At 61.1% G+C, this 14,821-nt stretch overlaps 1 protein-coding gene across 2 annotated transcripts in view; it reads left to right on the plus strand.

The window, feature by feature from the left end:
• Positions 1–13,625, plus strand: part of Celsr1 (cadherin EGF LAG seven-pass G-type receptor 1) — a 119,748-nt gene extending 106,123 nt beyond the window's left edge. The window contains exons 25-35 of one of the 2 annotated variants that reach the window (XM_027954608.3): positions 3,908–4,082; positions 7,239–7,351; positions 7,722–7,801; positions 8,790–8,916; positions 9,419–9,544; positions 9,966–10,060; positions 10,326–10,429; positions 10,566–10,715; positions 11,075–11,284; positions 11,466–11,727; positions 11,917–13,625. In XM_027954608.3, coding sequence (XP_027810409.2) covers positions 3,908–4,082; positions 7,239–7,351; positions 7,722–7,801; positions 8,790–8,916; positions 9,419–9,544; positions 9,966–10,060; positions 10,326–10,429; positions 10,566–10,715; positions 11,075–11,284; positions 11,466–11,727; positions 11,917–11,941 — 1,467 coding nt within the window. In that variant the 3' untranslated portion in view covers positions 11,942–13,625. The remainder of the gene's footprint in view (positions 1–3,907; positions 4,083–7,238; positions 7,352–7,721; positions 7,802–8,789; positions 8,917–9,418; positions 9,545–9,965; positions 10,061–10,325; positions 10,430–10,565; positions 10,716–11,074; positions 11,285–11,465; positions 11,728–11,916) is intronic. The other variant, XM_027954609.3, reaches the window with a different exon arrangement.
• Positions 13,626–14,821: the final 1,196 nt, after the last annotated feature.

Below are 14,821 nucleotides of genomic sequence, written 5' to 3' on the forward strand. Positions count from 1 at the left end.
GATACCAGGCCACCTTCTCCAAGACCCTGATTCCCTCTTTAAGCCTCTGAGCCCCTGACTTGGGGAGGGCCGGTTCCCTGGGGATGACCACGTAGACGTGAGCTGCTGAAGCAGGTAGGGGCCAGCACCTGCCTGCATCTCGGGTTTTCACCCTTGAGGAAAACTGGTCTTTTCAGGGTGAACCGGACTCCCTTGATTTGTGGCCCCAACGATAATGCCAGCACAGGGTGCTGGGCCACCGGGGCGCACTGCACAGCCAGCCTGAGGGCACCGACCCTGGAGGATGCCCAAGGGAGGCCGCTGAGAGGCAGGGGAGTGGGGTCCCAGCTCACCTTTCCAGCAGGAAGTGGCTCTTTGTGAAGACCTGGGAGGAGCACACTCACCCCAGGGGGCAGAGTAGCCCCGTCCCCCACCCTCCCGCTGTCCTCCTGGAGCTGGGCCCCCACAGCTGGGAGTCCCCAGGGAGATGCTCCTATACTCTGGGGGCCACGAGGTGGAGAGCTGGAGGGACATCCCCAGGCAGCCATCTGGAGTTGCAGGGGGAGGGGTGCTGAGACGGAAGCATCCGGGCTGGCCAGAGGTGGGCCAGGGCTTTCCCACTCCGCCCGTGGCCACGTCCGAGGCCAGCAAGGCCTCTTTGCAGCCAGGTCTGATGGCCTCTGACAAAGGCAAGCAGTTGACTTAGAGTGACTTAGAATTGTCTCGTTGGATTCAGAGACGCCCATGGGACTCTTGGGAGATGTGTAGATGGGGAGCCGTGAAGGACGTGCCTGTGAGTGCCAGCCAGAGTAGCCTGAGGGTCCGCGTGGCCAGGTCTACGTGCCTGAGAGGAGACAGCAGCAGCAGTGAAGAACGGGTCACTATCTGGTGACAAAAAGGCCGCTTCACCAGGAGGGCAGAGACCCTCTAGATTTTTATGTGCCTGGCAAAATGAGTCAAAAATCCACCTACAGGAAGCCAGACTTGATGCTTTGGGTCCAGGGGAAGTTGATGAGACTCCAATGGTTCTGCCTCCCACGAGGCGGAACCGTGACTCGTGAGAACTAAGAGGAAAATCCAGCTGCCCCAGCGTTTCCTGTCGCTGGACACAAGTCCTGCACAGGCAGCTTGTGCTGTACACCGCCAACACGGTCGCAGCATGACCTGCCACCCACTCCTGGTGTCGGGTGAAGAGCTGCATCTGTTCAGGGCGGGGCTGAGGGGGACCACCAGTTGCCACCCATGAAAAGGGGTTCAGGGTAAGCTGGGGACTGGGTCATCCTGAGGTCTGCATCCAAGAATGCACACAGCCTGCCCTGGGGAGCCCTTGGGCAGCCTGAGGGTGGGAGGTTGACCAGCCCAGACGGCCAGGGGAATTGAATCTGGAGCAGAGGCCGGTGAGTAGGCACAGAGAGGAGCCGGAGGGAACAGGAACAGGACTCAGCGACTCTAAACTCTCCAGAGGATGCCCTTGCCGGGCAGCGGTCCTTCTGCGTCTAAGCGGGGGAGGGCCTGGGTGGGAAGCCATGTGGATACTTTGGAGCCCTTCCAGTGTGCTTTAGTGGAGGGAAAGGGGCGGCCACTCGTGCCACCAGACACCAGGTGTGAAATGCTGAGGGGCTCCTTCCTGGCTCCTCCGCCCCCTGGAAGGAGACCTTTTTGGTGGCAGCAGCGCATCTGTGAGCACAAAGATGTGGAGGAAGCGGGGGCAGGGTCCGGGCTTGGCCTCGGGTGACTGTTACAGGTCTTCTGTAAAGTCACAGTCTCTTCTCTGGGCAAGGCCCTTCGACTCCCAGGTCTGGCCGGCTGGAGTGATTTACTGGACATGAGGCCATCTTTGTTCAGCTCCCAGGGAAAGTGGCGCCCACGGTGCCTGTGCGCGTACCTCTCCCCAAACCCCGGAGGGCGGCCCAGCCTGTCCTCCATGTGCCTTGCTGCCTGAGCCCGCCCTCTTCGCCCTCATCCCCCTCCTAAGCCAGGCCAGCCGCGCTTCCACTCGGGAAACTGGGCTGTGAGCGGGGTGGGATGGCTTGGTTTGTGCCACCCAGGCAGCCGCTTCCTGACGCCCGCAGTGGGCATGTCCCCAGCCAGGACCCCGGGTCCTGTCTCCTCAGCCGGGTTCTGCCGTGCACTGCTTGGCAGAAGGGAATGGGAAAGGGTTCCTCCCACACCTCGGGCTTTGATTTCTGAAGAGCACCTGCCCAAGGAGGCTGGCCTGGCAACAGGTGGCCCGGGCCATGGGCTCTCTGGCCTATTCTCTGTGGACCTGTCCTGGTGTGGTGCCTGAGCACAGCCACATCATTGTCAGGATGAGGTGCTGGCTGCTCCCTGTGCCGGCTGAGGGGTCTCTTTGGGGAAGACGCTGGCCCCCAGGAGGTTGGGAGGTTGCATGTGCACGGGCTCAGCTGTGGGCGTGGCCAGGGAAGAACCCAGCTGTGGGGGGCAGCTCTGCTATGCATATGGCTGGGGGGGCTAGGTGGGCCACCTGGAGTGGGGCTCAGTTGTGGGTGTGTCCTGGGAGGAGTCCATCTGGGGTGGGCCCAGCTGTGGGTGTGGCCAGGGGTGGGCCCAGCTTTGGGTGTGGCCAGGGGTGGGACCAGCTATGGGTATGGCCCCGGGGTGGAGCCCAGCTGTGGGTGTGGTGTGGTGGGCCCAGCCTTGGGTGTGGCCAGGGTAGGACTAAGCCTTGGGTGTGGCTAGGGCAGGGTTCAGCTGCAGGGTGGGGTCAGAGTCCCACTCAGTTTCCTCTTCTGCTGACTGGCCCGGCTTCCTGGCACCTGGAGGGGGACCTGCAGCCAACTCCTAGGTGGCTGGCCTTGAGAGCCCCGGCTGGGCAGGTTCTCCCAGAAGGCCCATGTGAAGGTGCTCTGGGCCACATTTCCAGTCCTGTCCTAGAACAAGTGGGAAGGCATTTGTGCTGGTGTCTGTGGCCCAGTATCCTCAGATACCATCCTGCTTCTTCCTGGGCTCCCACTGCCTGTGTCCAGGCCAGGGGCTGGACCCCACTGCCCACTGCCCCAGGGGGGGGCATGCTGTCTGTTAGCCCCCTTGTGGACACTATTTTCTTCTCCCTGCACTTGCCCCTTGGCCAGACACAGCACTGCCCAGCTAGGACACATCCTCTCATCCTGTTCTTATTTCAACAGAAAATATAAGGACTTTGTTTGTTGGTTCTAGGGGTTGAACCCTGGGTGACTACCACTGAGCCACACCCCCAGGGCTTTTTACTTTCTGAGACAGGGCCTCACTAAGTTGCTGAGACTGGCTTGAACTTGCCTCCTCAGCAGCTGGGACTACTGGGGTGTGCTGTGTACGTATGACCTTGTTCTTTTTGGACGTGAGGTCACTGCATAGATTCTGCCATGGAAGCTCATGTAGGGTCAGCAGAGGTGGGTACAGGCCAAGATCCCAGTCTGGGACCCTCAGCCTGAGCAGGCTCAGCTCCACAGTGTTTTTTAAAATCTAAATACCAATATTTAAAATTTGGGGACCATCACATAAAATATGTATTTCTAGCTTCTCTTTAAATTAAACCTGAGTGCTCTGCAACCTTCATCCCTGAGCCATGGCCAGTGGACCCTGGCAGTGGTCCACACCCAGGAGGGTCCCTTGAGCGGGGCCCTAGATGCCTCCCTCTGTCCCAATTCCATCTCGGGGCCTGAGGCCCTGGGGCCGTTGGCGTGCCTGGTGAGTCTCAGCAGGGCCACAGAGACAGCTCCATTTCCCTTTGCAGACGCAACAGAGCCCTACATTCGCAGAGTGGCCTTTTGGTCCCCCCCCCACGCCTATTGGGCCTTGGCTTCTGTGGGTGCCCTGAGTCGGGTACCTCTCCTGGCAATCTCTGTGCCCCGTGGGGCTGTCCCTGAATCGGACACCTCTGCAGCATGCCCGCTGGGGTGCCCATTGAGCCCGTGCCCTCTCTGCACAGTTCCTCTGCACAGTGGTCGCCATCCTCCTGCACTACGTCTACATGAGCACCTTCGCCTGGACGCTGGTGGAGAGCCTGCACGTCTACCGCATGCTGACGGAGGTGCGCAACATCGACGCGGGGCCCATGAGGTTCTACTACGTGGTGGGCTGGGGCATCCCGGCCATCGTCACAGGTGAGCATGCCCAGAGCAGCCCTGCCAGGGCGGCCTGCGTGGGAGTGCGGTTTCCAACCCACCACGGCCAGCGGCCCTGCGAGCAGGCAGGAAGGGCCTCCGTCTCTGCTGGCCTCCCAGGCAGTCTGCACACCTAGGGGAGGCTGCCTGGCACCAACAGGAGATTCCATGCCTGCCACTGGGTGCGTGGGGACGGGTGGGGGATGGGGGGATGGGTCAGTAGGTGGTGGGGGGGCCGCTAGATGGAAGGTGCGTCGGTGGTGAGTGGGTGGACGGAGGGGGGCGATGGTCAGTGGCTAGCAGCTGGATGAGGGGATGCTCGTGGAGCAGCGGCACCTCCTCGCGGTCAGGAGGTGGGTGTTTCCTGGTGCACGGCCCTCCCCTGTTCACAGTGGGAAGTGCTGGCCCCGGGTGGCAGGACCCCAGGGCTCTGTGCAGGTGTCTGCACCTGAGGCGCCTTCCAGCCGCTGCTCCTACAGGACCGCCAGGGCCTGCAGCTCCTGATGTGACTGCCCCGGCTCTGTCCAGGGTGCCCCCTGGGACGAGGCCCCTTTGTCCAGAGCTGTGGAGGCCGGGCAGGGTGAGCCCAGAGGCCACCTAACTCGACAGAGTGGGCTTTCATCCTAAGAGCGCTGAGCTGCAAAACGGGATCTGGCGAGTGATCTTTCCAGAGCCTGCTGTCTTGGAAGCCACCTCCCCCACAGCTCTGTCGGGTTGTGCCTGTGAGAGCTCCCGCCCCAGGACCTGGTCCAGATGCCAAGCGCACGTTCTCACTGACTTTAAAACACGTTCTGACGCTCACGTCTCCTCGGAAAGACCCTAGATTCCCCGGGAGCCTCAGGCAGACGAGGCCTTGGCTGACGGCAGCGCCCGCCAGGCCCAGGATGTCCAGGTCTGCGCGGTGGCGGATGTCCCTGAGGGGCGGGCCTGCGTCCCTTTCCTTGCCCTTGGCAGAGAGCTCCTTCCAGGCCAGACGCCGGCAAGGGAGGAGGCAAATGGGAGTCCTCGCTCAGAGCGGAGGTGACGAGTGGCAGCCTGAGGTTCCGCCCTGGGCAGACCCTGTGCTGAAGGGGCCCAGAGCCGGGTGGGGTGTTCCTAGGACCTGCTCTTGCCTGGAGCCAGGCAGGGGGCATCCTGGAGCAAGTGCCACTTGTACTGGAGGGTGGGGAATGTGAGGGCGGGGGGCGGGGTCGGACCCCAGCAGGGAGTGTGGCTGGCAGGCCCCACACTTGCCTGGCAGGCCACCGAAGCACCAGGTCTGTCCCCTGAGCGCAGTGGGAGGTCCCAGGGTGGGGGTTGAGCAGCAGGGGACATGGTCTTTAAGATCTGTGTGTGGAGAGCATCGGGAGGGTGTGGACCAAGCCAGCTGGAGTGAGGGTGACACAGGCACCCTGTTCCTCTGTCCCATCTGAGGTCTGTGTTGAGGGGCTCCCAGACTCATCTTGACGGGCCACGTGGACAGGCTGTCCTTGTCCAGCTTGTCACCAGTGGTTAGAAAGACACTACGTAGGTGATGTGGGAATGCCATGTGTATAGCAGTCGCCAGTGAGGGGTTGTGTGCCTATGCAGTGTGGTGTGTGTGTGTGTGCCGTGTTGAGTGTGGCGTGTGTGTGTGTGCCGTGTTGAGTGTGGTGTGTGTGTGTGCCATGTTGTATGTGGCATGTTGTGTATGACATGTGTGCATGCACCTGTGTGTGGTATGTTGTGTGTGTGGCATGTGTGACATGTTGTGTGTGATGTGTGTGGCGTGTTGTGTGGCATGTGTGATATGTGTGTAGTGTGTTGTGTGTGGCATGTGTGTGTTCACCTGTGTGTGGTGTGGTGTGTGTGTGGTGTGTTGTGTGTGAAATGTGTGTGTGACATGTGTGTGGCATGTTGTGTATGACATGTGTGCGTGCACCTGTGTGTGGTATGTTGTGTGTGTGGCATGTGTGACATGTTGTGTGTGATGTGTGTGGCGTGTTGTGTGGCATGTGTGATATGTGTGTAGTGTGTTGTGTATGACATGTGTGCGTGCACCTGTGTGTGGTATGTTGTGTGTGTGGCATGTGTGATGTGTGTGTGGTGTGTTGTGTGTGGCATGTGTGTGTTCACCTGTGTGTGGTGTGGTGTGTGTGTGTGGTGTGTTGTGTGTGAAATGTGTGTGTGGCGTGTGTGACATGTTGTGTGTGGCATGTTGTGTATGACATGTGTGCGTGCACCTGTGTGTGGTATGTTGTGTGTGTGGCATGTGTGACATGTTGTGTGTGATGTGTGTGGCGTGTTGTGTGGCATGTGTGATATGTGTGTAGTGTGTTGTGTGTGGCATGTGTGTGTTCACCTGTGTGTGGTGTGGTGTGTGTGTGGTGTGGTGTGTGTGTGGTGTGTTGTGTGTGAAATGTGTGTGTGGCGTGTGTGACATGTTGTGTGTGGCGTGTTGTTTTGTGGCGTGTTGTGTGACGTGTTGTGTGTGGCGTGCTGTGTGACGTGTTGTGCGTGGCGTGCTGTGTGTGTTCACCTGTGTGTGGTGTGGTGTGTGTGTGGTGTGTTGTGTGTGAAATGTGTGTGTGGTGTGTGTGACATGTTGTGTGTGGCGTGTTGTTTTGTGGCGTGTTGTGTGACGTGTTGTGTGTGGCATGTGTGTGTTCACCTGTGTGTGGTGTGGTGTGTGTGTGGTGTGTTGTGTGTGAAGTGTGTGTGTGACATGTTGTGTGTGGCGTGTTGTTTTGTGGCGTGTTGTGTGACGTGTTGTGTGTGGCGTGCTGTGTGACGTGTTGTGCGTGGCGTGCTGTGTGTGTGCATTTGTGTGTGGTGTGATATGTGGCGTGTCTGTGATCTGCTCACCCACCCGCTCACTGCACATGGTGACCCTGCCACCAGGGCCTTCCCCAGGCACTGCCAGCCTTTGGGGCTCTCGGAAGCTGCCCACCTGTCTTGGGCCCGTTGGCCTTGGCCAGCCTGTGGTGTCTGGACAAGTCTTGCTCAGAGGGCCTGGGCAGGCTCCCTGCTGCAGCCGGGGTCTCCGTGCTCCTTGCCCCTCCTCCCAGGAGGCCAGTGCAGGGACCCTTGAGTGGCCCTTCTCTGGAAACCCTCGGAGTCCCCGGCCACAGCTCCAGGGTGTCGGCAGCTATCTGGATGTGTGGCCCTCACTCTCCTCTGCCCTCCTGCTGTGTGCAGGACTGGCCGTTGGCCTGGACCCCCAGGGCTACGGAAACCCTGACTTCTGCTGGCTCTCCCTCCACGACAGTCTGATCTGGAGCTTTGCGGGGCCCATCGGAGCTGTTATCATTGTGAGTGACAGGGCCTTGCAGAAGACACCTTCCTTAGGATGCGGGGCCCCGGGGCACCCTGGCTGGAGGGGGTGTTGGGGCTGGCCAGCTGGGCAGGAAGGGCTGGTCTCTGGGCCCAGTCCTCAGCCCACTGGTTTCAGGTTACCTTTCATGTTCACCAGGAGGCCACGGTGTCCCCCCAGCAGGAGAGTCCCCACTCAGGCTGGCAGAAGCCTGGCCCCAGGGTAGCCTCCTCAGGCTGGGGCTGAGGCCTCTAACGCAGCCACAGCTTCCCAAGATGTGGTGCGGAGCTCCAGGAGCGGCGGCTGTGGGGGTCGCTCGGTCGAGACGAAGAGCCGGCCCCGACTTTGTTTCCTTTATTTCTTCCCAGATCAATGCCGTGGTCTTTGCCCTGTCCGCAAAGGTTTCCTGCCAAAGAAAGCACCATTATTATGAGAGGAAAGGGGTCGTGTAAGTGGGGCTGGCCCTGACCAGTGGGCTGGGACCTGATGCTGAGCTGGCCCTTCCCAGCCTGGGTCAGCTGGGCCCTGAGGCCCCTGAATGTCCAGTTTATGTGCTGGACAGAGCCTGTGAGAGTGCATCACCCAGCGGCCAGGCCCTCCTGCCACTGGCTGCCTGGCCTGGGAGTCGTGGCCAAGTGTGCTCCTGGGGTGGGTCCGCAGCCCTGGCGGTAGATCGGCCGAGTGGGGGAGGGTTAGCAGTGTCCAGGCCTGGGACAGCAGGGCTGTGGAGATGGGAGGAGAGAGCTCCACCCTCAGGGTCAGACGTCATCAGCGTGGAAGCACCAGGTCAAGGCAGGGTGGAGGGGACCTGGAACTCCACTGTGACACAGAAACATCAGGCCTCGAGTGGAGGAACTGCCTAGGGCGGGTGCAGCCTAGGAGCTGGGGACAGTAAGGGGGAGCCCCCAGGGGCTTAGGGTCGAGGGTGGAGGAGCAGGAGGGGTGGTGGGAGAAGGCGGCAGTGTGTCCGGGAGCTGCAGGGGTCAAGAGGCGTGATGGGGTGTCTGTGGGAGGCCAGGGTCCTGCTGACCTGTTTGATAAGAGAGGAGGCCAACTTGGGGTGGGGTAAAGGGGTGGTGCCCAGGAGGGGCCTTGGGCAGCAGGAGCCATGCCAGCTCCCGCCCTGAAGAAGGAAAGCCTGATAGGCCAGGTGGTGGAGGCTACGGCCTCAAACTGAGCCCGCCCTTCCTCCCTCGTCCCCCTGTCCATCCCTGACACCGCTTCACGCGGACACACTAAATCCCCCCCCATGGCAGCTCACTGTTGACTGTCATCCATTTGTGCCAGTGGGAGGCCACGACAGGTGGGAGCATGCCTCCCTTGTCCCTGGCTCCTGAAGATGCTTGGGGAGGGCTAGGGAGGAAGGGAGGCAGACAGAGGGGGTATGGCTGCCGGACGGACAGAAGGACGAGTGGACTCCTGCCGCCCGCCCCCAGCTCGCTGCTCAGGACGGCCTTCCTCCTGCTGCTGCTCATCAGCGCCACCTGGCTGCTGGGTCTGCTGGCTGTGAACGGCGACTCGCTGGCCTTTCACTACCTCTTCGCGGCCTTCAGCGGCCTGCAGGTAGGTGTCCACAGAGCCCCAGGGGCTCTGCCTGAGCCAACCTGGGGCACCCCAGTGCTGCACCAGAGGAGGCCACGGCCCCCAGCCTGCCTGTCCCCAGCCTTCCTGGTCCCCGCCCACAGTCACGCTGGCCAGGACAGGGTCACTCCTCCCACCGTCATCACTGCCAAGCTGGCCCAAATCCCACTGTGTCCCCGGGAGGAGTGGCTATTTGTGGCTTACACCAAGGGCTGCCTGGAAAGTGTATTTGTGACACAATGTCGGGGACCCCAGGAGACTATGGCCTGGGGCGGGCGGGCCCCTCATTGTCCCAACATGCCTGCTGCCCTGTGCAGGCCAGCTGTTTCTGGGGCTTCCCCTGCCTAAGACAGCAGGGGCCCTGGGCCGGGCCCCTCTGGGCCACATGGCAGGGTGCTTTGTGCTCTCGGCCCCACGCCCTGGGGGCACCTACTCCTGCGGGGCAGCAGAGTGCACCAGGGCCACCTGAGCCTCCTCCCTCCAGGGCCCCCTTGTGCTCCTGCTCCACTGCCTGCTCAACAGGGAGGTCCGGAAGCACCTGAGGGCAGTGCTTGCTGGGAAGAAGCCGCACCTGGATGACTCAGCCACCACGAGGGCCACTCTGCTGACGGTGGGGGTCACCGGGCACCCTGTGGGGCTGGGAGTTGGGCAGCACTCATTGTGGGGCTGGGAGCTATAAGGACCAAATACCAAATGGGGCTCAGTGGCTTTGGTGTCCCAGAGCTGTCCCTGGACACGTGGCCATGGCTCCTAATGACTCTTGGGAGAAGGAAAATAGCTAGGTGGGGTCTCTTTCACGGCTTCCGGAAGACGGGGGCCAGGGCAGGTGAGGCCCCTGGCCCAGAAGCAGTGGCTGTGGGCAGGAGGTGTGTCCTGGGGCCAGGCAGTGCTCTCCCCTTAGCTGCCACGAGGCTCCCTGCGATGCTGCCCTCCTGTCGCCAGGCAGGGGCACAGCCAAGGTGCTGGCGAGGGAGCCTCTAGGGGACAGTGTCCTCCACAGTGGTCTCTGACAGCCCGCCCTCCCTCCCCAGCGCTCCCTCAACTGCAACAACACCTACAGCGAGGGGCCCGACATGCTCCGCACAGCCCTGGGCGAGTCCACCGCTTCACTGGACAGCACCAGCAGGTCAGGCTGCTGCCCGTTGTCATCTTGGGGTGCAGTGGGGCCAGCTCTGTGGCCTGGCCTGCAGGGAAGGTCCCAGCCACGCGCCCTGATGTGGAGACTCTTCATTTGTCTGTGTTGTTACCATTGATCAAAATGTAGCTGGGGCGGTTTGGGGGAATCTTCCAGAACCCCAAGTGGCCATGGTGTGCAGGCAGAAAGTGCTCGGTCACATCAGGGCCTGTCATCTATTCCACTGAGCAAGTGCTGAGCCTGCGCTTCTCTCTAGGGATGAAGGGGTCCAGAAGCTCAGCGTGTCCTCCGGGCCTGCACGTGGTGGCCATGGGGAACTGGATTCCTCCTTCAACCCCAGGAGCTCTAAGAAACCTCATGGTATGGCTTCCCCTGATGGCTGCAGGGGCCCAGGCCGCTCTCATGTGTCCACATCCCCATAGCCAGTGGAGGACATGCCTTGGAGGAAGCACAGATGGCTTGCTTACCTGAGCCTCGATGCCCGCCCACCCCACAGGCCCCGACTCGGACTCGGACAGCGAGCTATCGCTGGACGAGCAGAGCAGCTCCTATGCCTCCTCACGCTCGTCAGACAGCGAGGATGATGGCGGGGAGGCCGAGGACACATGGGCCCCGGCGCAGGGCCCTGTCCACAGCACCCCCAAAGGTGAGTGGTGAGGGCATGGCCGGCCAGGCAGGCCTCGGTGGCTGTGTGCCCAGCAGAGCTGCAGCTGTGCACGGCACGTGGCAACCGGCCCTCGGAGGCCCCACCCTCTGGCCGGCCACACCCTGCAGTCCTAGGGCTCTGCAGATGGTCAGCGCGCCAGGTGGGGCCTCCAGAGTAGCCACTGCGTGGCTAGGTGTCCAGGCAGTGGGGAGCGTGGCCAGGGCCCTCACATCAGGACTTTCCTTTGGGCCTGTTCCCCTCTTTGGGAGGCAGCCCTGCCAGGCCTGTGGGTGGAGGGTCAGGGCCACCCTGGGGGCTTGCCAGGCTTGGGATGCCCAGTGCCGTGTCACCCGTCTCAGCGGATGCCCTGGCCAACCACGTCCCAGCTGGCTGGCCTGATGCGAGCCCCGCAGGCAGTGACAGTGAGGAGGCGGGCACTGAGCCCCACCTGAAGGTGGAGACCAAGGTCAGCGTGGAGCTGCACCGGCAGGAGCAGGGCGACCGCTGCAGCACCCAGCCTCCAGACCGGCCATCCGTGCCCAGCAGCCAGCCCCCAGAACAGAGGAAAGGTGCCCAGGAGGGAGGCCTACCACGGGACTTGTCCCTTGCCAGCTGGTGGGGACAGGGCAGGGGCCTTATGTAGCAAGGTGGTGGGATCTTGTGGGGCATGGGCGGGGCTTAGGCAGATCAGAGAGGACTCTGAACTGGAGGAGGCACAGGTGTGACCCTGTCGGGCCTCCCTCCTCCCAGGCATCTTGAAAAACAAAGTCGCCTACCCACCACCACTGCCGGGACCCCCACTGAAGTGCCGGCTGCGGGAAAAGCTGGCCGACTGTGAGCAGAGCCCCGCATCCTCGCGTACGTCCTCCCTGGGCTCTGGCGATGGGGTCCGTGCCCCCGACTGTGTAATCACCATCAAGACCCCTGGGAGGGAGCCAGGCCGCGAGCATCTGAATGGGGTGGCCATGAACGTGCGTGTGGGGAGTGCCCAGGCTGAAGGCTCCGACTCTGAGTGAGTAGTATGGGCCTCCAGGGCTGGGGTCAGGGTGGGGGCCGCCAGCTCTCCCCTCGTCCAGGACCCATGCAGGCCCCAGGTGTCTATTCCTGAACTGGGGAAGTTCTGCCCCCACTGACTTTTGATCCCACCCAGCTGCCACCCTCACTGACCCACCACCCGCCTGATGGCTTCTTCCACACGCAGAGGCAGTAATGAAACTTCAATTTGAACCATCAGGAAACCATGAGGCAAGCCTGTCACCCCATACAGGCCACCACCATCCTGCCTTGGAGCCCGGAGGGCTGCTGCCTCCAGAATGAAGTGGGCCCTGGGTATGAGGGTCCCTGCAGAAGCAGCTCCACATCGGACGGTCCAAACACGAAGCCCTTGGCTCTCCCATGGACTCAGGGCCTGTCAGACCCAGTGACAAGTGCCAAAGCCACTGGCATGTTTCAAGGGAGATGTTGACCCTGGGCCAACACAGCTGGGTCCTCAGCCTGCACAGAGTCAAAATCATGCTTCTGGCCTGTGCGGGAGGCCCAGCTGGCCTGTGGGCTCAGCAGGGCTTGCAGGTGCTGAGCAGACTGGGGGCCACATGGGCATGGCTTGCAGTCTCTGCAGCCTCGGGCAAAGGCACCCGTCTCCAAGCAGATTGCTTTGCTCTGTTGAAAAGGAGGAAATACTGTTGTATATTTGACCTGAACTTGAAGACAAAAAAACCTGTGTATAATTTGCATTTGGGCCGGTTGTTACTGGGAGGTCTGTGGAAGGATCTCTTACCATTTTCGTACGAGGAGGACTTCACAGTTGGACTTGAATCTGGAGCTGCTGCTACAGCTGGCGTCCCCACATCAGAGGTGATGTGTTCCTGCGGGGGCTACAGTCTTCCAAGTTCCTGCACCTGCTTTCAGCCAGTGAGCAAGGAGGCCTGGGACTACTGCTGGTCTCCAGAATCCACAGCATGTGCTGTCTCAGTTCCTCACCCCACACATGCGGCCCCACAGGGCCATCTGGGACCCGCCACTCTAGGGGCCTGCTGTGGTCAGTGTGGACTGTGGCTGCCACACTGATCTCACACCCCCACCACACCCCCATGCCTGGCCCCCTCCAGGCCCAGGGGGCCCGGAGCCTGGTACTGCAGGCAGGGAATTCCTTTGTTCCTGACTCTTGCTCCCGGTGTGATCTCGAAGCATTCATACAACCCAATTCAAAGGAGCTGCAGGGTCTCCAGGACATCATGTCCTCCTGCCAACATCCTGGCTCCTTTAGATTCTGGGCAGGCTGGGGTGCCATCCCCAGAGTCTGGCCAGTTACATCATTTTGCTTCAAGTGGTCAATGGTGCAGAGGGACAAAGCTGCAGCACTCTTTCCAATGACCACCAAGCTGTTTTTGGAAACTCACGTGAAGTCCTGTGATTGTCCCTGAGAGCCAGGGCACAGCACAGCCCGAGGGGCTGTGGAGCAGGCCCAGAGTCCTTCAGATGCATCTTATTTCAGCATGGCCTCTGATCTAAAATCAGGTGCCCAATCAGGTGGTCGGCACAGCTGCTTCCAGGTGTGACAAGCCACTGGTCAGTGAGAGGCGGATTCTGTGAGGGCAGTGCACGTCCTCAACCTCCACACCCAGCGGGGCGTCGGGACCTCGTGCAGGCCTCTGGGGGAGGGAAGGGGCGTTGTGTCCCTGCTGCCCCAGCTGCCTGTCGCCCCTGGAGGTGTAGTTTTTAATTTGATCAAAATTGTTACCAAAAAAAAAAAAAAGGCATTTTAACAAGACAGGAAAAATTTAAACCTATTTTCATGAGTAAGACTCTGAGAGATCAGACACTGGAGGTTTTAACACGTGTATTTATTAATGTCAAACACTGGAATGACAACGCAAATGAGAAGAGTCTACAATAAATTCAGATGTCTGAGTCTGTTCCTCAGCTGTGCGGGGCTGCCCTGCTCCCCTTCCCAAGGTGGTGTGAAGGGCACCTCAGGCTCCCTCCTGGGAAGCGGGTGGCAGGTCTCACTGGGTTTCTTGAGAGTCGGTCTGTGCCACCAAAGCTGAGAAGTCTGAGTTGTTCCTTCGACTGCTTTCCTGCCCCATCTCCCCTCCTCTCCTGGCACCCGGGGAGGGACAGGCATCCGGCCTCCGGTGCACCCGTCCCTCAGGCCTCCTTCACGGCTCACGTTTCTCTCCCGTTCTGGAGTTGATCGTCCTGGTCCTTCCGCCTCATCACTGAGCGTGTCCTTTTGTCTTTACTTCAACACTGTCACCTGCAGTTCTTCACGTTCCTGGTTCCTGTCCACACTTGGCCTTCTCTCCACTGGGCCCTGCGGTTGCCAGCACTTGCCTTTTCCTCCTGGGGCACCTCAGGAGCACTGCTCCACCTTGCTAGTGTGAGCTCTGTCACCTTAAGGCTGTAATCTGTCCCCTGTCTTTCACTGGTGTCCCCGAGCCTGTGGCTCAGTGATTTCAGGGGAACCCTGCATCAGCACTGGGTCATGCTGGGCTCTGGGCCGGCTGGAGGCCTGAAGCAGCCTGGTCAGGTTCCTGCCAGTCCCACCTGCCCTGAGGGGTTGGTGCCAGCTCCAGAGCCAGGGCCTTGGGTCTGCTGGTGTCCAGCCGGGGGCCCTGGGGCCTGTGCTGGGCTGCTTCTCCAGTCCTCGCCCCGCTGGGACTCACCTCACTCCTCTTTGCCCAAAAAGACGGGTTTCTCCCCGAGTCTCAGCCACCCGCACTGTCTCACAATCTGCCCCCTCGGCCCCCAGGCCTCTCCCAGGTCCTGGCCCAGGGCCCAGAGCCCAGAGAGGAAAGTGACCCATAAGAGCGCCACACCAAAGGCTGCCCAAGTGCTGCCTCCCCGACGCCCTGTGCGTGGACTTCTAAAGCCCCGCAGCCCAAAGCTATGCTCACCAGGAAAGCACCGGGTTCTGCTGGAAGTGGGCCCTGCAGGGCAAGGGGCTCCGTGTGCTTCCCCTGTGGACTTCTGGGCTTCAGCAGACCTAATGTGGACGGCTCTCTGCCTTCCCAAGGCATAGAGCTCAGGCCCCAGAGGGAGGCCAGGCCATCTCTCGGGCCCTTCCCTTGCTGTCCATCTGCCTTCCATTCCATCAGCTGCCAGTG

This window comes from Marmota flaviventris, chromosome 3 (genome assembly GCF_047511675.1).
Source record: "Marmota flaviventris isolate mMarFla1 chromosome 3, mMarFla1.hap1, whole genome shotgun sequence".
NCBI classification, from domain to species: domain Eukaryota; kingdom Metazoa; phylum Chordata; class Mammalia; order Rodentia; family Sciuridae; genus Marmota; species Marmota flaviventris.